The sequence below is a fragment of the Camelus ferus genome, chromosome 12 (genome assembly GCF_009834535.1).
Source record: "Camelus ferus isolate YT-003-E chromosome 12, BCGSAC_Cfer_1.0, whole genome shotgun sequence".
NCBI lineage: Eukaryota > Metazoa > Chordata > Mammalia > Artiodactyla > Camelidae > Camelus > Camelus ferus.
Window position 1 is genome coordinate 18,774,663 of NC_045707.1, and position 22,964 is coordinate 18,797,626.

At 57.1% G+C, this 22,964-nt stretch overlaps 1 protein-coding gene across 1 annotated transcript; it reads right to left on the reverse strand.

Annotated features, from left to right (window-relative positions):
* Positions 1-912: 912 nt before the first annotated feature.
* On the reverse strand, positions 913-21,308 carry ZNF385A (zinc finger protein 385A). The gene is given in 10 exon segments (XM_032493032.1): positions 913-2,251; positions 2,387-2,482; positions 2,694-2,863; positions 3,242-3,362; positions 3,364-3,485; positions 5,396-5,468; positions 5,470-5,559; positions 7,236-7,346; positions 14,580-14,716; positions 21,180-21,308. Coding segments are annotated over 10 exon segments (1,161 nt in total). The 5' UTR covers positions 21,190-21,308; the 3' UTR covers positions 913-2,020.
* Positions 21,309-22,964: the final 1,656 nt, after the last annotated feature.

Here is a 22,964-nt window from a genome sequence, read left to right on the forward strand (position 1 = left end):
TGGAAGTGAGCAATGAAGATGCAATTCAGGAAGACCCCACATAGCTGGGTTCTGGTCTGGCCTTTTTTGTTTGACCTTCAGCAGGGCTAGAGGGAAGGGGTCACAGAATCACTGGCTGCTCTTGGGAGTGTGTGGTTGAATAGAATTCTGGAGATAAAGAGAAGACCCCTTGCCCTCACATGATCTGCAAAGCAGTATGCAGAGTGTGCTCTACTGTTCCGCAGACCATTTAGGGAACCAGATAAGAAGGCATTCTAGTATATCTGTAAATGGCACGGTCCCAGCTCTTTGGTCTTGGATCTCTGAAGTCTCAATGAACTTTTAAGAGACTCAAACTTTTGTAGATGGGAAAACTGAGCTTCTGAGAGGATAAGGACTTACTAACCCAAGGTTACTATTTGTATAGGACCTAGCAGAGCCTGGTTCAGATTTTCAAGTCCCTGGCTCCACTTCTTCCCAATCCTTGAGTGTCGCTGGCGTGGGTTTTCCCCACAAAAGCCTGGATTCTTTTCTTTGTCTGAGACCGGGTCTAGACCCATCTCCCTAGAATCTCCAGACACACACAGGAGCGTCTTAGCCTACGGGAGTCTTCTTTTCCATGTCATTGGCGCCGCCTGGTGGAATTGCGGCGAATTCTCAACAGCCATGGCTGCAATTCGATACCTGGACTCGAAATGATTCCCCAGGGCCAAGTTAACACTTGAGCTGGGCCGGAGTTGGGGTGAGTGGGATGGGGAGCTCTGCTCGCTTGGCGCAAGCCTCGGATCTTGCCTCCTCCCACCTCCGTTTTCCAGTCCCCCCTCCTCATCTGGCCCTCTTTCCTGTGTGCCGGCCCCCCTCATCACACAGATACATCCCCTGGCGGAATTGCTCCCAAAACAGCGGGCAAAGATTCAGACTCTGAGTCTGGGGGACGGAGGGCAACGAATCCAGACTTTATTGTCAGGGAGAGGGAAAAGGGAGAGACGTGGGTACGGGGGCCAGGGTTGCTACATCGTCAAGCATAAAGAGTTGATGGGGAGGGGAAGGCCAGCGGGGCCCGTCCCCCTCCCGGGTTGGTGTTGGAAGGGCTGACGATACGGAAACCACAGGGGTGGTGGGGGGAGGTCACGACCCCGCCCGAGTTGTGCAGTGGAGGTGTCTGGTGGGAGGGGACAGCCATGAGGTCTAGGAACTGGGATGGGGGAGGCTACAGACTGCGAATCCTGCGGAATGGGGCGGGGCGGGGGCAAGGCTTCTATTGCTTTTTGCTCACAGTTTTGCGGAAGGCGAGGCGGGGGTGGGCTTGGACTGGACACCCCTTGCCCCCCTTGGTACCCCTTGGGCGATGGGTGCTGGTGAAAAGAATGGAATCCAGACTGGGGAGGACAAAGGTGAGGGAAGGGTCTATAGGGGCATCTACTTGGTCCCACCCAAGTGCCAGAGATGCCGCCAAGTGCTGCCCATGGGCCCGGCTAGACCTGGGCTGGGGCGTGATGCGGGGCGGGCACAGTGAGGTCGCAGGCGGTAAAACCAAAGTGCTTATGAGGGACCCAGGATCCCGCCTGCTTCCCTCCCCCTGCGGAGGACGGGGGTGTTCACGGAAGCGCTTCAGTTTGGGGGTAGGGGGCCGGAGTCCCAGAGTCCGCTTATTGCCAAGAAAATCCATTTCTGCCCCCTGGACCCCGACCATGGCTTGTGAACCCCGTTTTGTGCTAGGTTTAGGGGGGAAGGGCTGGATGGACATGGCTTTTGGGAGGGGGGGTGTCTCCAAGGGGGCTCGGGGGTGAGACGGCCCCCCCTTTTCTAGGGGAGAGGGAAGGGCAGGGGGCGGGGTTCCCTGAGATCTGGGGTGTTCCCCCCCTTCTGAAGCCCCCCTCCCCCGCTACCCCTCCCCTTTCCTGGAACCCCGTACCTCGGGGTGGGGGGGAAGGAGAGAGATCATTCAGGGAGTGCCGGGAGGAGGGGCGGGCTGGGAGCCCGGAGGCCTGGGTCCCGGCTGGAGGGGGGGGGTTGAATGGGAGGGGGTTCAGGGTTCAGGTCAGTAGGGGGAGAAGAGGATGGGTCCGTGCGCAGTTCGGATGGGCCCGGGGGCCGGGTGGAGCAGGGGGTGGGTAATCGGCGGTCCCTGGAGAAGAGGAGCGGCTGGAGCCGGGCGCAGAGACAGCGGGGAGCCTGCTGCCGCTGCCATCACCGCAGCCACCGCCAGGGGGCTGGGGAGCAGGCCGCCGGCCAGGGACTTGGGCAGCTCCTTGGAGAAAGTCAGAGTGCCCTGCAGTGGGGAGAGGGGCAGGGAGAGAGAGGGAAGAGTCATTCTGTGGCCCTGCAAACTCCACTTTTCCCAGGGCCGGCCCGTCCTCCCGGCTCCAGTGCCCCGTCGCCAAGTTGTCCAGCGCCCAGGCCTCACCGCCAGCTCCCCGGCGCCCCTAGGCTTCTTGTGACGGCTCAGTAGCGGGTTGGGCTTCCCGGCCACGCCATCTCGGTGCCGCCGGCTGGAAATGTGCTGCAGGGACCAGAGGGTGCGGGGCTGTGAGCCACAAAGGGAACAGAGGGACCACCAGCGAGCAGAGTAATCACACCCCAGTACCCAGCCCCGCCCTTTCCGGGGCCCCAGTGGACGGCCCTGAAGAAGAGCCCTCAACCAAGCTCCCTGTTCTCCCTCGGCTCTTAGCGGGTGGACTCCCCAGAGCTCTTGGGAAGGGCCTTGAACCCACCTGTTTCAGTTGGACCTCCGAGTTGACCTTGACGTTGCAGATCTCACAGTGGAAGGTTCGGTCCTGGGCAGGGGCCTCGGGTTCCCCGGGAGTGGGAGGCCCCAGCCGAGGGTAAGCTTTGATGGGGCCCAGCCCACTTCGGGCCTCCAGAATTGTCTTGTGCTTAGTACCTGGAGCCCACAGAGGGCAGAAGGTAAGGGGGGAGAAAAATTATCCAGGCTTACTAGGCCTCAAATGCCCACATTGCCAATTAAAATACTGGGGGTGGGGGGAGGGTGCATCAAGTGTGGGTTTTTTTCAAGCCCCTTGGGACCCGTCCAAACACAAGGTGGATCAGGGGAGAGTCACAGTTACAAGAAATAATGTGGGGGTGGGGTGGGGAGGGAACTGAAGAGGTAAGGGGCTGAGGAATGAAGAAGATGATTAGGGAGGGAGATAGGCTGGTAGGTCTGGGAGGACCCAGGGATGTTGGGAGCCAGGAGAGTTAGGATGTGGGGAGCAGGAGCAGGTTGAGGACTGGGGTGGGGGGGTGGGCGGGGAGCCCATACCTTTGTTATGCGCCTCAAGCTGGGACAGGGAGTTCACTGCCACCTTGCACAGAGCACAGTAGAGCAGCCGCTTGGCCTTCTCCTCCTCTTCCTTGCTACCTCCAGGCAGGGAAGCTGGGGCTTGGAGCTCCCCCTTCACCCTTGGTCGCACCCTGACCAGTCTCCGGAACACTGGGAGGGGATGGGGAGCCAGGCTGTTTCTCTGGGGATCCTGGGGCTGGACCCAGTCCATTCTCCATGGAAACTGTTGTTGGGGGAGAAATATAGGGGTCACCCCAGATGGCTTTCGGAGAAGATTCTTTATGTGAAGGAGAACTACCCCCACTTCCTTGAGGGCGAGGGCCCAGGAGTCCCCACCCTGTGACAACATGCATGCTCTCATGCCCTGGGCTGGAGCCAGATGTGGTCCAGCTGCCGCAGGCTGGGTGTGAGACTCCGATGCCTGGTTCATTCCCCATAAGCTGGGAAGGGCTGAGGGGGCCAGCCACACTGGCCTCCCCTTCAGCCACGGTGAAGCTGGCAGCCAGCCTAGCCTGGGGGTGGGAGGGTGGCAGGGGGAAGAGGCGTGGAACAGGGATTCACCCCTCCAAGGCCTGCCAGCCAGCCTGGGTCTCCCGCCTGGCCAGGCCCCCTCCCAGAGGCTGGGCAGTCCCCGGGGAGGCATGCCAAAGAACTCTAGGAAGGGGCAGAAGCAAGGTGACTGGAGGTTGGGAGAGACAGACACAGACATGGCAAAAGGGAAACAGAAAACAGCAGAACCAGAGAGGGAAGAAGCAGGGATGTGGGCTGCTCTATAATTCATGGCTCGATTAAAGATGCACAGGCCCCAGGCCTCAGCGCTGGGCTCTGGCCTCTGCACAGGGGAAACTCAAGCGCTCCCATTCTTGCTCCAGCAGCCGATCCAGTTTCCGGGTCAGGGGGAGGCTGGTGGGGGCGGGGTGTGGAATTGGTGGGAGGGGACCTCCTGACCCCTACAGGTGTCCATTTTGCTCATCCCTCCTTTCATGTCTCCCTTTTTTTTTTTTTAAGTCTTCCTCATTTGTGACATCCTTCACCTCCATCCCAATCCAGACAGCACATTCACATCTCAATCTGGACAGGACCTCCTGGCTTTCAAAAGCAGGGCAGGTATGGTTACCTCCTTAGAGAGATACCGTAGGAACGAAGTGAGGTAATATGCATCAGGCACCTAGAACAGGGCTAGGCAAGAACTGTTGGCTACACTGCCACCATCCTCATCCTCGCCTTGCAGAGACATTACCCAGTCAACCCAAGAAGTTCGGGCTAAGAAGCAGCCAGAACACAATTAGGACTCAGCTCACCCACTTGCCCTATCTGTGCATCCCTGAGAGACAGTGTGTGTGTGTGCAGTGAGTGGTAAGAGTGGGCGCCTGCCCCCCAAGCTAGTGGTGCAAGCTTGGTTCTCATTCTACTTAGGCTGGAGCAGGAAGGACAGGCAAGGACAAGGAGGACATGGGGATGCCGGGCCCCTTGCAGGCTGGCCCTGACATCTGAGGCGGCAATCCCAGGATGGGGGTGGCTCCTACTTCCTTTCTTAATGTTCTTTCTTTCCAGCTTCTTGACTGGGAATATGGTTGAAGAGGGCCACCAGCCATGAGGGAGAAAGAATTTCAGAGCTGCTTTTTGTACACCTGGAAAAGACCTCACAGATTTTCAAGTCTCACTCTTTTACTTCCCAGGAAAGAAAACTCTGGTCCAAAGGGGTCAGAAAATCTATCCAAGATTACCTAGGGAGGTGCCTGGCTTGCCCCCACGGGCAGGTCCTCGGACACTCTGATTCCCTCCTCTGCCCCTCTCCTCAAGACAAAGGGGCCTCTTCCTGGATTGGATGGTTCCCTTTTTCTTGAAAGGGAAGTTTGCCAGGTGGCCTCACCCTAGCCCCTCTCTGAGTCACTGGGTGGTGGGGAGGACAGACAGTGGGGACTCTGTTGAGAGGAGCTGGGGCGGGAGTGGGGGTGACAGGATGGAAATTTCTCATCACTGTGTTTGGCTCTAGGACTCACCTTGGGCGGGGGCGGGGGTGGGAGTGGGGGCTTAGGAAGAGAGAGATGAAAGCAGAGGAAAGTTCTGGGACGTGAGGACAGGATGGAGGAGACAAGATCAGCTGAAGGATGCGTGGGGGGGCAGACCTACCTGGACGGGGGGCTCCACCATCTCCACTGAGGGGGCTGCCACCTGGGGGGGCTGGGTCTCCAGGTTCCCGGACAGCCAGGCTCCCTGCCTCGGGTCTTGGCAGCCTCGATGCCTTTGACTCTTCGGGCATGGCGATTGCCCTTGTAGTGGGCCTCAGCCTGGCTCTTTAGGGTTGGAAGAAGAAAACGGAATCTGAGATCACCTCGTATCTGACCATTATCCCCATGGAGCTCCTTTGGGTCCTGGGGTGGCCTCAGCAGGCTGCAGTGACTTTCTCCCTACACTGGGGAGATGTAAAGCCCCATGCCGAGGAGCCCTCGTGATTCCTAGGGTTTCAGACTAGCTTCTCAAGCTTGAGTTGCTGGGCGCCTGGATCCCTACTTCACCCAGGCTCCACCCACCACCATGCTCAGGGCCTGGCTGCTGATTCAGGCTTCCCACCTAGTCTTGAGGTGAAAGGAGGGGACCTCCCACCTATGATGGAGCCCTCAATGGCAGGGGCCTGCAATCCAGCCAGTCGCCTCCTCTTCACCCTGCGCCTAATGTGCCTGTGTCTCCTGGCCTCAGGAGCCAGTCTTCGCTGCTTCCACCCTCAAGCCGGGAGTCCCAGGAGCTCTGAGGCCTGCGGTCCACCCTGACTACTCCCCCCTGGGTCTCATTTTCCCTGAAGCCTCTGCGGACACCCTGGAGGACCCTGGCCCCAAGCCCAGCTCTGGAGACAGAGACAGCAGAAGAGACAGCTGTCAAAACAGAGCCACTTTGGGGGAGAGAAGGGAGGGCAAAAAGGGGGGGCTGCCTGCTATTGATCGCCTGCCCCTCCAGTCTTCCACCCACCGCCAGTGAGGGGAGCCAGGGTTGAGAGAGGGGACGCCTGGGGTTGAGGTAAAGGGGAGGTCTGCAGCTGGGTTGGTCCTGGCCCCACCCCCACACCGTGTGCACCCTCTGCTAAGAACACACAATCCTGGAACCACAAGGTCACCCAGACAGGGGTAAAGTAGAAATAAAAGGTGTGGATAGGCAGGAAAAGAAGATTGACAGCCCAGGGGTGGGGCAGTGGTGTGCAGAGCCTGGCAGCATGGGGTGTGTGTGTGTGTGTGTGTGTGTGTGTGTGTGTGTGTGCCAGGGGACTGGGTAGAGAAACAGAACATGCTTTATTTTCCCCTACTCAGCAGGATGAGGCTCTGCTGTTTTTCTCCAAAAGCTCTCAGAACCTGCACCTCACAAAGCCCCCTCCAGACCTACACAGAAGCCCCGAGGGAGTATCAGAGGGAGACCATCTGGGAGGCCAGACACCTCGGTTCTGAGTTTTGTGTGGCTTCTCCCATGGGAAAGCCCCATAGGAGAGCAGTGCGGGCCAGGTCTTGTGTGTGACTTGGAGGGAGGATGGTGGAGAGATGGGAAGCCATGAGGTTAGAGGGAAGTGGGTGGGCCGGGGAGGAGTTTAGCAGAGGCCCAGGACAGCACAGGTTTTGCAGGGGAGCCAATGACATAACTCAGCCCCGCACCCAAGACCAGGAGGCCAGAGGCCACACTCTCACCCAGACAATGACAGCCACCTGTGTTCTAAGAAGTTCGGAGCTAGGGATGCCTCAGTCCCCAAGGGAGGGAAGGGTCAGCCTTAGAGGACTGGGCTACTTCATGTTGTCATACAGCCATCTCTTGTCCCTCCCAGTGCCTTCCATCAGCCTGCCCCCTCTACAGCATCCCCATTCCCTGCTCTTCCTCTGATTTCCCTTTAATCCCTGCCCCTCACCCAGAGGTCCCAGTCTCTGCTCTCCCCCAGGCCCCTATGGCTGCCCCTGCCCCACCCGTGCGATGGGTGAGCGGCTGGGTTTCTTACCTGAGAATTGAAGCGGATCTGACAGACGTTACAGGAGATGATGGGCCGCTTGGTCTTGAGCAAAGGTCCCCCAAAAGTGTGGGAGAGTACAGCCTTCTGCACAGGGTCCATCTGTGGGGGCAGGCTGGGGTGAGCCAGGGACCCCAGCACAAAACTCGTGTCCATCATCCCCCAACTAGCGGCGGCTGGGTTGAAGCCAAGTCCCCAGAGCCTCCCCTCTTCCCACCAGCCTGCCCTAGGGCTCTGAGCCTCAGCCTCCTGACTCCCTCCCAGCCCAGTCTTCACAGCGCTGGAAGGGAGCTGAGGGGTCCACTGACTCAATGCTCCCATTTGACAGAATGTAGAAGTCGTTTACCCAGGGTCACAGCATGAGTTCACAGCAGAACTGGAACTTGAACCTGGACCCCTTTCTCCATCCAACATACCATGAAGATCCAACCCTGTCACCTTAACTGATCCCCTGGGTCGATCCACCAGAGGCCCACTGACAGGAAGTCCCAAAGCACCCTGGATCCTAGGGCCTTCGGCTGAAGCCTTTTTTTGGCCTTCACTATGGGGCAAAACCTTCAAGCCAAGCTCCTGGTCCCAGGAGACAGATGTTCCCAGCTTCCCATCCCTGGGCCCCAGGTTGCCCTAACACACTCACTCCCTGGACCTCTTAAAGCAGCAGCTTCCAGAGAGAGTAGAAGAACACAGGAGAGGGGAGGTGGCTCCACTGAATAATGGGGAATAAGTGGGGGAAACTAAGAAGTCGGGCTGGCCTGAGGCAGCCCGGAGATCTTCTGAACTCCTTGTCCCTGATCACAGGGCTTCTAGGGCAGGGCTGCGGGGCTGGGCGGGATTAGGAACAGCCTCTGCCCCCACCCTGGGTCAGCAGATGTCTTTGCAGTCTCCTGCCAAGAGTTCACATGAGGAGGGAAGGGGTTGGGAGTTTCTCTCTGAAGCCTTCTGCTATCAGGGGATGAAGCCAGGGGCCTAGAGGCATGAAAACTGCCTCCCTGCTCAGTCCTCCTCCCTTCTGGCCCCCAGGCAGCCAGGGAGAGGCGAGACTGGAATGCAGCTGAGGCTGAGCAAGACTGGGTGATGGCTGGGATCTCTCAGAAGCAGGGAACCAAATTAGAGCTGAAACCTTATCTTTTGGGCAGAAGGATCAAGTAAAAATAGTTGCTGGAGACTTGGGGGGTCCTTAGCTCCTCAGCTGAGGCCCTCCCTCGGCCCAGGTCTTCATGGTTCCCAGTGAGACACTGGTGAGAGACAGGAACACGCAGCAGGGGAAGAAGGTGGTCTGGAAAGCCCACACATCCCGGCTCCCCTCTGCTCCCCCCAGTCATCTGGCTGGCTGGGTTAATGTTAGGAGAGGGGCGTTAGCATCCCTGGAAAAGGGGCTGCCCCATTTGGCAGTGACAGGGGCAGGAGTTCAGATAACCAGTCTGGCTGACAAGTGTCCATCTCTCGGTCTGCCCTTGGCTGGAAGCAGCCCCTCTTAGTGGCTTGCTCTTCACCTTCTGGAAGCCCAGGTCCTTTTCAATGAAAAGCCAAACAGGGGAAGACTGGGTGTGTCAGTATGTGTCTAGGCAGGGTACGATCAATCTGTGCAGGGGTGGGGTGTGAAGGCGTGTCACGTGCTGTGTGTACATCACTTATGTATCAACATTTCTGTGTCAGGGGCTCTGCCGAAGCCGTGAATGGTCTGGTTGTGCAATCTTCAGCTGTGTGTTTATTGGTGTGATTGTATGATGTGTTTGGCAGAAAGACAGACAGACCGAATTGGAGACAGGCTTTAATCAGAAAGGGGAAGGCAGATGACTGCTCTCAGCTCCCAGTCTCCCAGCATCAGTCCTCCCTAACCAGAGACCCCCAGCTCTGCCCCAGGGTTCTCCTCAGCCCCTGGACATCCTCACATGCTGGGTGGGGAATGGAATTCAGCCCAAACAGAAACCCAATCTGGGCCAGGAAACCTAAGTCGATGAAAACAGTGGGGAGAGAGGAGTGGGATGTAGAGGGAGAGCAGAGGCCCCTGGTTCTGTCTCTGCCCCACGCCAGAACCCCAGCCTGCTCCCCGGATTGGCTGAGGACTCAGTGCCCTGAGGATGACCTGTGGGCTGACCATCCCAACATCCATCCCCTGCGAATGATACCCTGCTCCACTTGAGTTCTCCAGGGTGAGAGCCTTTTCTTTTGCACAACCCCCTCCTCAGATTTAAGTCCATAAACACCGACAAGGGGTGGGGGTGGGCAGGGAAGAAAGCAGCAACCCAGTCAGGTGGGTCCTTCTCACCTTCTCCTCCAGGAACTGAGGAGATACCAGGCTGAAGGTGAGGGCCCCTGGTCCCAATCCCTGCGCAGATGGAATGTGAGCCACTGAAGTGCTGCTCCGGGCCAAGGTCAAGAGGCCCTGGTGACCTAGATGAGGGCTCTCAGGGGAGGGGTGGAGGCCAGCATCTCCCAGAGCTCATCCCACTCCAGAGCCTCTTCCCTAGGATTTTGGCCTAGACACTGTCTGGAAAGGTTCACAAAACAGTCCCCTCCCACCTGCCCTCCAACGGCAGACATGAAAGGGAATAGCTCCCCGAAGCTGGGGCAAAATGAATCAGGAAGGGCAAAGGGGAGGGAAGGGGGAAACCAGATCAGGAACACAAGGGGGGGCTATGATTATATTTCCTTCCATTGCCTTTTATCTGATGGCACCGCTGCCCCTGTGTGACCACCTCACTTCTTCATCCCCCCCCCCAAATAAAGGCAAAAAGAGAAGGGGGTGGAATCTCAGGGATGGGAAGACCTTAGGGACAGGAAGGATTGAAACAGGAAAGAGAGGGAGCTAGAGGCTGTGTAAAGAGCAGGTGGAGGCTGGTGGGGGAGGGATGCTACGGGGGGGACTGAGGCTGAGATGGGGTCAGGGCTGGATAAGGGACCTGAGCGGCATGGCAGTTTGAGGGTAGGTGTAGGACCTGATGGGAAGTCTGAAGATTTGAGGGACTCCGAGGATCTGAGAAACAGAGGCCGGGGTATCCAGCATGGTGTCAGCAGTCTGCGGGCGCCAGCTGGGACCCAGAGACTGGTTGGGGCCGCGCCGGTCGTGGGGGATGGGCCGGATAACCCGAAGACTGGGCGAAGAGAGAGGTAGGGAGCCGGGCAGGGGCGGGCGGGGATGGGGTGGGGGGGGTGGGGGCTCTGCGGCAGCGGCGGGAGCCAGGGAGAGAGGAGGGGCCGGGTGGCTTACCCTGCGGGACCCCGGGGGACGCGGCTCCATGGCCCGGGATGGCGGACCCGGGCAGAGGGGCCGAGCCTGGCAGGGCCGGGCAGGCCGGGGACGCGGCGCTCGTTGCCCGGGTGGCTCGGGGCTGTGCGGCCGGGCCGGCCGGGAGAAGGGGAGGCGGCGCCGGCCGGGACCGGAGCCCGCCCCAGAGGCGGGGCCGAGGGAGGGCCGAAGATGAGGGCGGGGATAGGGAGCTTGGGAGGGATGAAGGGGCCCTAGGGCGAAAAGAGGAGGGGAGGAGGGGAGAGGGTGTCTATGTCCAGACACGCGTTCCAGGAAGACCTGGTTCTGGAGAGGGGCCCCTGGGCCGAACGACGGAGCATGGACCAGATGACCTCGTCTTCCTCCACTGGGGACCCTTGCAGGGTCCAGTATCCCCACCAATCCAGTGGCCGACCCTGTTCTCTAGTGAGGACTTTTCTCCTTTCTTTCATCCCTTGCACTTAATTCCTCTGCTGACAGCTTTTCTTTCTAGTCCCCAGACGACCCTTCCCCTGCTCCTTCTGCACACGGCCCCGGTGCCCCTTTTACCTCACTTCCCCTGCTAGGGATGGGAAACCAAGCCCAGGTACCCAGGTGGCAGGCACTGCTCTGTCAGTGACTCCTCTGAATGGTGGAGCTGGGGACGCCCAGGGCAGAAGCGACCTCAGTCTGGGGACACGGTCCTTAACCTCTTCCCACCTCCTCCCCTCGCCCGCCACCTGCTGGAGAACCAGGCTCGCGAAGAGTTATGCTTCGTGCACTTGCTGCCCTCTGGCGGTCGCGTGGGGGCAGCATCGCGGTTCGAGGGACAGGAGGGCAGAGCAGCCCACTCCCCAAACACTTCCTTATTCTCTCTGGGTAGGTTCTAGGATTCCCGCTCTCATCTCTGGATCTCATCTTCTCCATTCTACTTAGGGCCAAGAGGTGAGTGAAACAGGGCACTGGATGCAGAGAGAGGCTGTCTTTGGGAGACAGTGAGGGACATCCAAGGACAGAGGGAAGCCTAACGCAGGGAGGGGTCTAAGGGGTTAGACCAGCCAGCGTAGGAGAGAGATCTGGAAGCATTAGTGCAGGGAAGGACTCTGCCATGAATAATAATACCATCACCACCACAGCCTAATGTTGACTGAGCCCTTGGAATGTGCCAGCCTCTGTACTGAGCTCTTTGCATGGATTATCTAATTTAATCTTCACAACCACTATTCGAAGTAAGTACTATTATTATCTTCATTTTATAGATGAGGGAACTGAGGTTTAGAGAGGCTCAATAATTTGCCCAAGGTCATAAGCTAGTAAGTGGCTGAACTGGGATTTGAATTTAAACCTGGGCAGCCTGACTCCAAAGCCATGTACTTAACTGCTGCACGGAACTGCCAAGGCCCGCCTGCAGCTTTTCTGCAGTCCTTGTTCCCCTGCAGAATTTGACACTATTGATGCAGCCTGCCACACTCTCTCCCTTGGCTTCTCCAACTCTACAGGAACCTGGTTGTGTCCCCACCCCCTCCAGTGGCTCCTTCATTTCCTTGCTGGAGACTCCTCCTGTTCCCACTGCCTAATTCTGCTTATTCCCCAAGGCTCAGACCTTGGCCAAACTACCTTTCTCTCCCTGATCCTCTCTTAAATAAAAAATAATAGAAATAACACAATAACCATAGCAGATAACACTGATGGAAAACTTTGTGCTAGGCGTTATGATATGCATTATGATTCTCACAACAACCTTGTGAGTTGGTACTATTACAGCTAATAAAATTGAGGTTCAGAGTGGTTAAGTAATTTGCCTAATGTCACACAGCCAGTACTTCTGGAACATCAGTTCAAATCCTGCCAGTCAGATGCCAAGGCTGATGCTGCTCAACACTCGGTCGCACTCTCCAAGCTTATCCATGCTCCTGGCTTTAAATAGCTTGTCCCCACTAGAGGCTGGAGCCATGAACCCTGAGGGACTCAGACACCCTGGATTATCCACGTGAATTGTCTAAGTAACTTTGTGACCTTGGGCAAGTCACAACCTCTCTGGGTCTGCGTTTCCTCATCTATAAAACGGGGACAATGGTGGGAGACCTGAGGTTAAGTGTAAATCAAATACACAGCTGGGAGGAAGTATTCCCAGCACCTTCTGCTCCAGTCACACCCAGTCAACTGCACATTCTCAAAAGCTCTTTTCTAGCCCTTGTTTCAACTTGGAATATTCTCTAAGGTCCCTTTTAAAGTCCTGCTAATAATTCCTCAAAGCTCAAATCATAACATCACCTGGTCCAGCTTCAATCCCCTTTTCCTCTACTCTTTTTTTTTTCTGCTCAGCTCTGGTTGATCCCTGAGGCACCACCACATCCAGCAAGTCTTTTCTTGATACTCACTTGGGCTCCCCTACAAGCTATCTGCCTCCGACACAGCTCCTTCCACACTGTAGGGTAGCTGTTAATTTGTTATCATTCCTACTGAACTGTGAACTCTCCAAGCACAGACTGAGTCCTGTGTCCCTGACACAAGGCGCTGTGCCCTGGACATAGTAGGTGCTCAAAATTTTTTTTGTTCAGTTGAATTTTTGTTAGTGTCTCTGCCTCAGTATTTTATAGATCGCTGTGTACGTTTCTATACTTCTTCCCTGAACATAAGCACCTTCAGGATCGGACCGTATCACATTTACCCTCATGTCTCCACCGTATCTAGGACAGTGCCTTCCTTATGATCAGTACTCGATTTTCTCATCTGTAAAACAAGGATAAAATGACAGCTACCCCATAGGGTTGCTAAAAAGATTGAGATATGGAAAATGCTTCGTAAACCTCAAAGTGCAATGCAAATGTTGGTTTGGATTCTCTGGGAGACATTTGGAGGAAACAGCTGTGGCATAAAGAGGACTCTATTTGTAGTCAGACGCTGTGGGTTCAAACCATACCTTAGACACGTACAGTGTCTACTTACATGAATTTCTAAACCCTTCTGCGCCTTAGTTTCTGTCTTCCAGTATGTCAAAATAGAATAATAACATCTACCTCGTTGGGTTGTGGCAAAGATTAAATGCGATCACGTATAAAAACATCTACTGCAGTGCCTGGTACATAGTTGATGCTCAGTGCATGTTTGCAGCTGAATCTGGTTTGATGATGGGTTACCTAAGTTGAATAAACTGATTTCCCCCCAAGTCTTTAGCTCTAGCCCACTCTCCAGGCCCCAAATTCCAACTGTCTATTGGACATTTTTGGCTCAGTGTCCCATTGGTCCACCAACGCACCATGTCCTAGACGCGTTCAGCAGCCTCACCCCAGGCCAGCTTCCTCCTCCAACCCCCTGCCCCTGTCACAGTGACTTCTTTCTCCCATCCGCAGAGGCCAGAACCCTGGAGTCATTCTTGACTCATCCTCTCTCTTCTCCCCATCCCCCAAACACTGGTTGGTCACCATGGCCTGTCAATATTTCCTTGGAAACACCTCGTCCATCTTCCTTCTTCTCCACTCACTCTGCCGCTGCCACGGGCCCCGTCTGGTGCTCCAGGCTCCCCTGCAGGCCCGTGTTGCTGGGACAGCCTTCCAACTGGCCACCCTCCTCCAGCCTCTCCTCCCTTCCATCCAGCTGCTCCATTCACCTTCCTCAAACACTGCCCCTACCAAGTCATATTCCTGCTCAAGAACGGATCATGGCTTCCTATTTCATATTACAGTAAATCTAGACAACTTTGCCAGCCCTCCAAGCCCTACCCCACTGACCTGACCCACCCAACTGTGGGCTCCGGAGAGCGGGAACTTACAGACAGGCTGCTTACGCCCTTGCATCGTCCGTCTTCCCACCTCCCTGTAGTCACTACTGCCAGCCTAGGTCTCATGACTTTTCTGATGTGGACTGAATGAGATGATTCACATAAAGCGCCTCGCACACTGTCTGGCCCAGAGCCAGACCTCAGCAAATATTAGCTATTGCTGTTATTGCTGTCCATGGTATACCAGAAGCCAACGACCCTCATAACTGACTAGAAGTGAGGGAGATGGGGTCCTAAGAGGAGATGAGGAATTAGACCCAAGAGGAGAAGAGGGCAGGGATGGATCCGAGGGAGAGAAAGAGCAGGGGCACAGGAGAGTGGGGCTGCCAAGCAGGCTGCTACTCACAGTGCTGTAGTTGCTGAAGAGGCCCAGGGTGGGTGCGGGCTCCAATGGGAAGGGCAGGATCTGCTTGAGGTCCAGTGGGGGCTGCATGATGGGGGGCTGCCGGAGCAGAGGGAGGGGCCCTGCCCGGCTCAAGCTGCCTACAGGGCAAAGAAAACATTATGTGGGGCAGGAAGATTGCAGCTTGGGAGCCCCACCCAGGTCTGTCAGTCCCACTCCCCAGCTGGGGCCCCGACGCTCAGAAGTATGACCCCCATCACACACACTTCCCCTGCTTCTGGCTCCGGAGCGATGGAGCACGGTGCCCTGTGGGCCTGGGGGGGGGGGTGCAAACCCATCGTTCTTCCCTTCTGGGTGATTTTCACTTCCCCCTTCTCCAGCCTCCTTCCCCCAAGACCTTTTACAGACCAAGGAAGAGCAGGGACCTTCCCTGTGGGCCGCCTGCTGGACCAGCAGGCCTGGGAGTCTCAGGCTCCTGGCCACTCCCCTCTTCCGGTTTTGCTCTCCCCCAGGGAATCCCAAAGCCTTAGTCACACCCCAGGGAGAACAGTCAGGTGGGTGATTCATCTCTCTGCCTGGGGAGTTGGGGGAGATATTGAGGCCTAGATCTGGACGAGGGTTACTGACTCTTTCAAGGCTCCTTCAAGAGTTATGATTTTGTCCCAATCGTAATTCTTAATTAACTGCCGACATCTCTGGGGGTAGGTGAGCGACATTTGCTCTGGGAGGTGGATTGCCTGGGGCCATTCTCAGCGCCCCTCTCCCAGCCTCCCTGTCTTCCCCACGCCACTCTGGCTGCAGTGGGACATTCAGCTCCAGCTCTGCAGGAGGAACTGCGACCTGGCCTCTGGGAGGGGAATGCCTGGGTCTGACCCGAAGGGGAAATGAAAGTCCAGGCCAGCCACTCCACTCCCCTCCCCTGAAACCTTCTCCTCCTCCCCTAGACCCATGGGAGGAACCCTGCCAGACTCCACAGGGGAAGCCCGGAAGCCCCCAGGACCCCTCTGAGCTTCTGCCGGCCCAGCTCCCTTCTGCAACCTCGCTGTCAAGCAGTCAGGGAACTCTGGCTGCCCTTCACTGCTCGAGCAAGCCCCTGCCAGCAACAGGGGTTCCCAGGAACAAAGGCAAACCCAGGAGGCTGCAACTTAGCCCCGTCCTCCCTTGACCTTACTGGGGCAGAGGGTCCCCCCCAGGATCCTTTCCTGCTCCCTCCAGAGACTGTCCCTTTCCATACCTTCAGTGTCTGGTGCCCGCTGCCCCCAGGCAGTGGCCTGGCCCTGGCCCCCCAGGGGCCTGGGCCTGACAGCGTCCCCTTCCCTTGGTTCTGCCCCCTGCCCCCTCCCTTGCCAGCCCCCCCCCCCAGTCCAGTCAGTAGGATCAGCCAATCAGAGTCCTGGAAAACTGGGGCAGAGGGGAGGGCGGGGGAGCAGGGATTAGGGGAATTGGAGGCGAGAGGGAGGGGGTGGGGAGGGCTCAGGCACAGCTGGGGGCAGGGAGCTGGTCCAGGAAGGTCTGGAGGGGTCTGTCCTTTCCACCCACTGATAGGACTGGGTGGCCAGGGGGCCTGAGGCAGAGAGGGGTCAAGGCTCCTGGGAGCTTGGGCTCCAGACATCTAAGGGTTGAAGGAGAGGGGCAGGATGCTTGGCTTTGGCCCTTGGGCAGCTGGGGGTCTGTATGCCATGGCCAGTCCCTCTTCCGCCACCTCGGGGTTGGGATGGGATCAGGGGAGAGGAGAGAGGCAGACAGACAGACAGATGAAAGTGAGTGAGAGAGAATGGGAAAGACTGACAGAAGCAGGTATAGGCTGAGTGAGAAAAGGGACATAGACACAGAGAGAAGAGAACAGAGGACAATGGAGAGATGAAGAGGCACTGAACTGAGGGAGAAAAGCAGAGACACCACTGAAAAGCTGGACACAGAGCTAGAGACCAGGGCAGAAAGCCCAAAGGACAGAGAACAGAGAGCAAGAGAGGGAGAGAGGAGAGGGAGGGACAGACAGACTGATGGGGCAGGGTGACCATCTCCCCTTCCTGTCTGTCCCCTCATGGCTTCTCCCCTCCATGCCCCGCCCCCTCCCGCCTGGCACACAAGGCCAGGGCAGCCTTAACGAGCCCCAGGCGGCATCAGGAATGGTGACAGAAACCTGAGCACTCCCAGAGTCCCCGGCACCCAGCACCCACCCCGAGCAGCTGGCTGGGGGCTGGCACTTGCTCTCGCCCCATAGCTCCAGGCCCAGAGAGGGTGGCAGCTCAGCTCCTTGACCCTTTTCCCAGCTCTAGACCCCCACCCCTCAAACACCCATCTCAGAGGGGAGAGGTGAGTTCTGCAAAAGGCAACAGAAAAGCATGTATTCGGGAGCCGCTCTGTGTCAGGTAATGGATTCTGAATATTATCACATTTAATCTCTGAGGGAGCTGTTCTATGGAGCAGCTGATACTAGTGTTCAACCGTTTGACATATGAAGAAACTGAGGCTCAGAGAAGTTAAAAACAAACAACTTGGCTGATGTTACACAGCTTGTAAGTATCAGAGTTGGGATTTGAATCAAGATCTGTTGCCTTCTGTAGTAAATTCTTTCTTGCTACCTAACCCCAAAGGGCTCCAGTCTAACTCTGGAGCAGAGACCTGGGCAAAGCTTCCATCCTGACCGAGGAGAGGAAAGGGAGAACAAGTTCCAGGCGCTGCTTGGGGTTGGAGGAAAACAGGTAGCAGCCGCTCAGTTCCTTCTGGCCAGCGACTCATCTTTTCCACTGACATGCGCCCTGGGGTGGGGGCAGGGAAGGGGAAGTGGGAGGAAGGGGTGAACTAAGGATGCAGTGAGGCAAGGAAGCAAGGTGGGCAACTGGAGATTCATGTGTCTTTTTCCAAGATCCCTGGGTCCCCTCCACTGAGATCTGAGGGGGTGGGGGAAGGTGGCAGCTTATGGACTGAGTGGGCAGAAGCAGGGCCCTTGGCATTAGGTAGCCCAAGCCTCAGTTCACTCCGTTACTTCCTGAGAACAATAACAGTTGTCACTTTTTGAGGGCTGCCTGTATGCCAGGCACTTTATGCACACTGCCTCCCTGTGGATGACTCCACCGCTCACTAGCTGGGTAACCAGCTCGTTTTCCGGACTCTCTCTGTCTCATTTCTCTTTTGTCAAATGAGAGCAATGGTACCTGCCTCGTGGAGTTGTTGGGAAGATTGAATATATCCACATAAAGTGCTGGCCTGCCACAAAGCAAGCTCAATAAATGTTTGCTGAATAAACAAATCCTCATCTGATAGATGATGACCATCAGCTCAGAGAGGGAGTTACTTGACCAAGGTCACACAGCTGGTGAGGGATCTGAACCGGTCTGTCTGGCTTCAGACGTGGCTTTCACGCACCACACTTTTCTAGGGATGGGAGGGGTGAAAGGCAAGAATACACCGAGGGCTGAGAAGCAGAAAATGCAGTAGGCAATCCAGGGCTTCTGATGAGGGCTTCAGATGGGTTTGCAGGAGGGGGCGGAGAGCAAACTGGAGTGTGCATTTGTGTGTGTATGTGTGCACGTGTAGGTGTGCACACACATGTGGGGCAGGGCAGGGAGGAGCTGGGGTCTGGCTGGGACAGGCCACTCAAGAGGGAAGCTCATTAGAGTAATTACCTCCAGCAGCTAAAGCCCCACCCAGCTCTGTGGGGAACAGCCAAACGCTTTATTAAAGACAGTTCCTAACACACTTTAGAGGGGGTGAACTCTCAGTCCCTTGGACGGATGTCCACCTGTCCATTTCTGCGCCCTACCTAGCCCTGGGCTCTTTGACCCTGTTCAGGTTTTCCCTCCAGGACCAAGCCACAACAAGCCCCATCCGACTCCTTCCATCCCACTGAGGGCTGGTCTCTTCCCTCCTCTCTCCCCCAGAAGTTCTGCCCAGGTGGGAGTCCCAGCCCCTTGGCTGTCTCAGGTTGGGCTTGGGGCCTGAAGCCCTCGTGGCAAAGCATGGGAGTGTCTGCTGTGAGCTGGCTCAGGGAGTGGCAGCGTCTGGGTAGGAACAGGAGCCAGGAAGGGTGTTAGAGTAGGGCTGCAGGTTAGTGCTGGCCTGGAGATTGGGTAGGGATGAGATTCAGATCAGAGACAGGTATTGGGGTTAGGGTTGCAAGTCATGTTATGGCCCAAAGTGGCTAAAAGCACAGGGTCAGCACTGGGTTAAAGTGGGAATTACGCTCCGGGACCACAGGAGAAACGGGGTTGGAATCTGGACTGGAATTTCATCTCTAATCCATCTCTTTTTTTCTTCAGGCCTTTTGGCCTTTTCTAACCCCAGAAATGCCTACAGCTGGGGGTTGAGGGAGGGCCTCAAATCCTGGATCTTGCCTTCTTGACCAAGTCCCAGGTATCTGTCTCCTTCTGCTTCAATTTCCCCCATCTTGCCAAGAGGCAGGCTGAGTGCTGGAAAGGCTTTGAAGTCAAAGATGAAAGCAACAAGGGGATGATTATGAACAACTACTCCAACCATCATCCTTAATAACCCTGGGGTGAATGTCAGTGGGGCGGGGCCTAAAGGGAGGAGGTAGCCAGGGAAGGAAGAAGGAAGACCCCTGGGAAATCTTCCCCAGGCTGACGGGAAAGGCCTCCTTCAATGCCCTCCCCCGACCCACCCACATCAGCACAGCAGGGACCCAGTTGGAGAGAAGGGTAGGAAGGGCTCAGAACGGGAAACCTGAGCCCAAAACCACCACCTTAAACCTGGCCCACAGACTAGTTCTTTAACAGGTGGGCTGGGCCTCACCTGCACACAGATTCAGTGGACCTCAGCATTCGGAACCTGAAAGCCTTAGAATGGGCCTCGAGCCCTGCCTGGAAGCTTCCTCCCTCTCTCCTTTCCTTCCTCAAAGAGGGCTAAGGTGTGCGGCCTGCCAGGCTTCCTGACCCTCCGTTGTCCAGGCACAAGCAGGGAGTTAATTACAGCGTCCTCAGGAAGATGTGGTGGGGGGTCCAGCTGGTGGCCCCTGGCATTCTGCCTGTGGTAGGAGATCTTGGTCTGGTTCGAGCAGCTTCCTGAGGTCTTCTCCAAGGCCTACTGCCCAGGGGGAGCATGGCTTACACTGGCCTTTCCTGAACAAGTGTGATGCTGCCTCTGGGGCCCGTGCCCAGGGTGGAGCCAGGGTGTGGGGATTGCACAGCTTAAAGGAATATGGAGCCTGTCCTCTGGGGACCTGAGTCCCAGTGTGTTGGTGGGGGTCACTTTAGAGTAGAGACAGTCCTCATAGAAAAGTGGGGAGTCTCTTCCCTGCCAGAGATACTCTTGGGAAGGAGGCAGGCAGCCGGTGTTCATCCCTCCATCCGCTCATTCATGTAATAGATTTGATGGAGTGCCAGGTGCAGGAGGGCAGACATAAAGCGGTGAGACAGTGAGGAGATAGAGGAGGGGGAGAGAAGATATGGAGGAAGGAGGGCAGAAGGGGAGAGAGACCCCTAGTGGGAGTCAATAGGGGTCAAGTGAAAGAAGAAAAGCAAAAGAGCCAAGGAGGCACCAGCAGAGGGCTGAGGTGGGAGCCAGGGGAGCCCTGGGGCGCCAGCTTGGAGCCAAGTGTCCCCGGTGGGGGGCAGGGAGACCACAGGTGTCTGGGCCTGGTGGGGGGGGTCTCCTACCACAAACAAGGCCCAGGAACCGGCCTAGCCAGGGCAGAGGTCAGAGGACAGAGCAGACCCAGGGACTACTGTGGAGGCCGGGGCCTGGAGCCCAGCTGATGAGTCCAGTGTGCAGTAGTCCCTCTCCGCCCCCACCCGGGGCTCCCTTCCCATGTAGGTCATGGGTGGTTGTGGCTGAAGGGATGTGGGAGCCTGGCGGGAGTCTCCCTCCCCCATCCTCACTCTCTCCGAGGCCCCTTCCTCTCCCGGTGCCCCCGGCCCAGGGCAGGGGTGGGGGTGGGGTAGGGGAAGAAGGAGAAGAAGGAGGCCGGGAAGGAAGGGCCCAGGCAGCCGGAGCAGGGAGAGGGGCAGGTCCCAGCGTGTTGGGGCAGGATGGCTGCGGAGACAGGATCCAAGCTGCAGGGGCCCGGGGATGCAGAGTTCCCCACCCCTTCTTCTCCCCAGGCCCCTTATCTTCAGCCTTCAGGTTCCACCTCCCACCGCACACACCTCGAAGCTACACCCACCATCTTCTTCCCCCCACCCCCCGCGCCCGCCCCCCACTTCCTCCTTTCCCTCTTATCCTGGGCCCAGAAGGATGTCGGAGTGTTTGAGCCAAGGGTGAGGGGAGGCGCTGGGGGGTGAGGAGAGGACGGGTCCGAACCTTTCCCTCAACTCCACCAGGCCAGGACCAGCCCCCTCCCCCAGCCTCTCGTAGACTGTCATATAATATTCATGAGCCTCATGAATACGCAATGTTCTCATTATGGGGCAGGGGGTCTCACTTGGCTCTGCCTCCCCCTTTACCACTCCCTAGATTCCCGGGAGAAGAAGCAGCAGTTTGGGGAAGAGGGCAAGAGGGGGCCCCAGATGTGGAGCCAGATGAAGGGGGAGGGGGAATCGGTCGCTGACGGGCGGCCGCAGTCACCGCGGTGCCGGAGGTTGGGCGGGGGTGACCTACTGAGAGGGACCCAGGAGCCTGGAGCCTGGAGCCGCAGAGCCCACTCACCGAGGATCATGCTGGGGACCCTGGCGCCCGGGGTTCCGCGTCGCTCTGTCCCGGGGGCCGTTCTGGCTGGGCTGGGGGTACGGGGGGGTGGAGTCGAGGGAGGAGCCGAGGCCGGCCGAGGAGGAGCGGGGGCGGAGCCCGCAGCAGGTGAAGACGGGAGGAGCGGGGATCCGGGCACCCAGGGCTCCAGGAGGGGGCGTCCTGGCGGCTCCTCGCGCCCCCTCCCGCTGTCTCTTCTCCTTGCTGCCCCTGAGTCTCCTGGATTTACAGTGTCACTGCAGTCAGGGCTAGGGGAGCAAGTCATCTAGAAGACGGTGTGTGCTGATACAGGAAGCTGGAAACGAAGATGCCTGGGTTCCCGGGAAGGGCTGAGTCTGAGGGTGGGAAGTCTGGTCATGGGCTGATATGGGGTGAGGGATGCCTAAATACTCTGGGGAGGGATGGGGCCTGGGTTGGACACCTGAATCCTCTCCAGAGTGATGAGCTGGGCGGGGGCAGGGGGTGGGGCAGAGAATATTTGGGTCCTAGCTTGTTCCTCTGACTTTGGAGTTGGATGCCTAGGGGCTGGGTCTCAGAGGTGAAACGTGGGGTTGAAGATGGACCCCAGGTTGATCTCTGGCTGGGGTCTGAATGCTTAGGTCCTTAGGGAAGGTCTGAGGGAAGAGACTGCAATCAAAGGACCCAAAGAGGTGGAAATAGAAGCTTGCAACGGAGATCATTAGGACAACCAGAAGATGACAGAAGATCCAGAACTGAGGCTCAACCTTGTAGACATGACGTGGACTGGTGTGGGGATGGGAGCATCTATCCAGGGCATTCCCCACTAAGGTGAGCTTGGATTGAAGAGGCCTGCTGGGGGGTCTTTGATGAAGTGGAGGGGAGGATGGAGGATAAGAATGTATGGGCTGGGGAGAATGTCAGGGGGAAGGTGGAGTACAGCACACCGGATGTATTCTAAGCACTGATAGGGGGCCTTGGCTAGAGGCGGGCAGCTGGGATGGCAACACGAGGCTGGAGTCTGGGAGTCTGCAAGGTGTCTGGGGAAGATGCAGCTGCTACAGCCTGGACCTGTCTGTACCTGCCCAAGAGGGAGGGCAGCAGGAGGATTTCCCAGAATGCCAGGCAGCCAGCTTCAGGCCAACCCCAGCCAAAGGGAAAGGAGCTGTGACTAGGAACTATAATGCTTGGAACTTTGGGAAGGTGGAGCCAGGGAGGAAGAAGTCGGTGGAAGAGGGGTGAGACTGGAGTCTTGGAACAGTCTAGGAAACTGGAAAGGGACTGGCGACTTGCACTCCTGGGTCCTGCAGGGAATTTGGGACTAGATGGCTAATTAATGTACAGGAAGTTCAAGTTCCTATTTCTGGGCCTCAGCAGTCTCTTGTTCTTACCTCACTGATCTGGTCTGAAGACAAGATATGTTTCTGCACCTGCCAAGGTGCTTCAGCTTGAGGGCAAGAGGATTCTGGGGCTGCCAGTGCCTTGGTCTTTTTCTGATCCAGAGGCCCAGAGATCTCAGGGAACTGTGGCTTCGCTGCCCAAGTCTGACCTTGGGGGAGAAGGTAGGGTCTCCAAGCCCATCAGAGGAGGTCCTCTTGCTCCAGATCTGACCTACCACCATGCTGTTTGACCCTAGAATCACAAAGCCTGCTTCTCCCAGACCTTGTTATCCATCCCCCACACATACACTCCTCCTTGCCTCTTCCCGTTCTTTCTTCTCCTGGGTGGACTCAGAGAACAAACTAGAGTCAGCATCAGGCGTGGCTGATCGGTGATTGAGACCCCTTT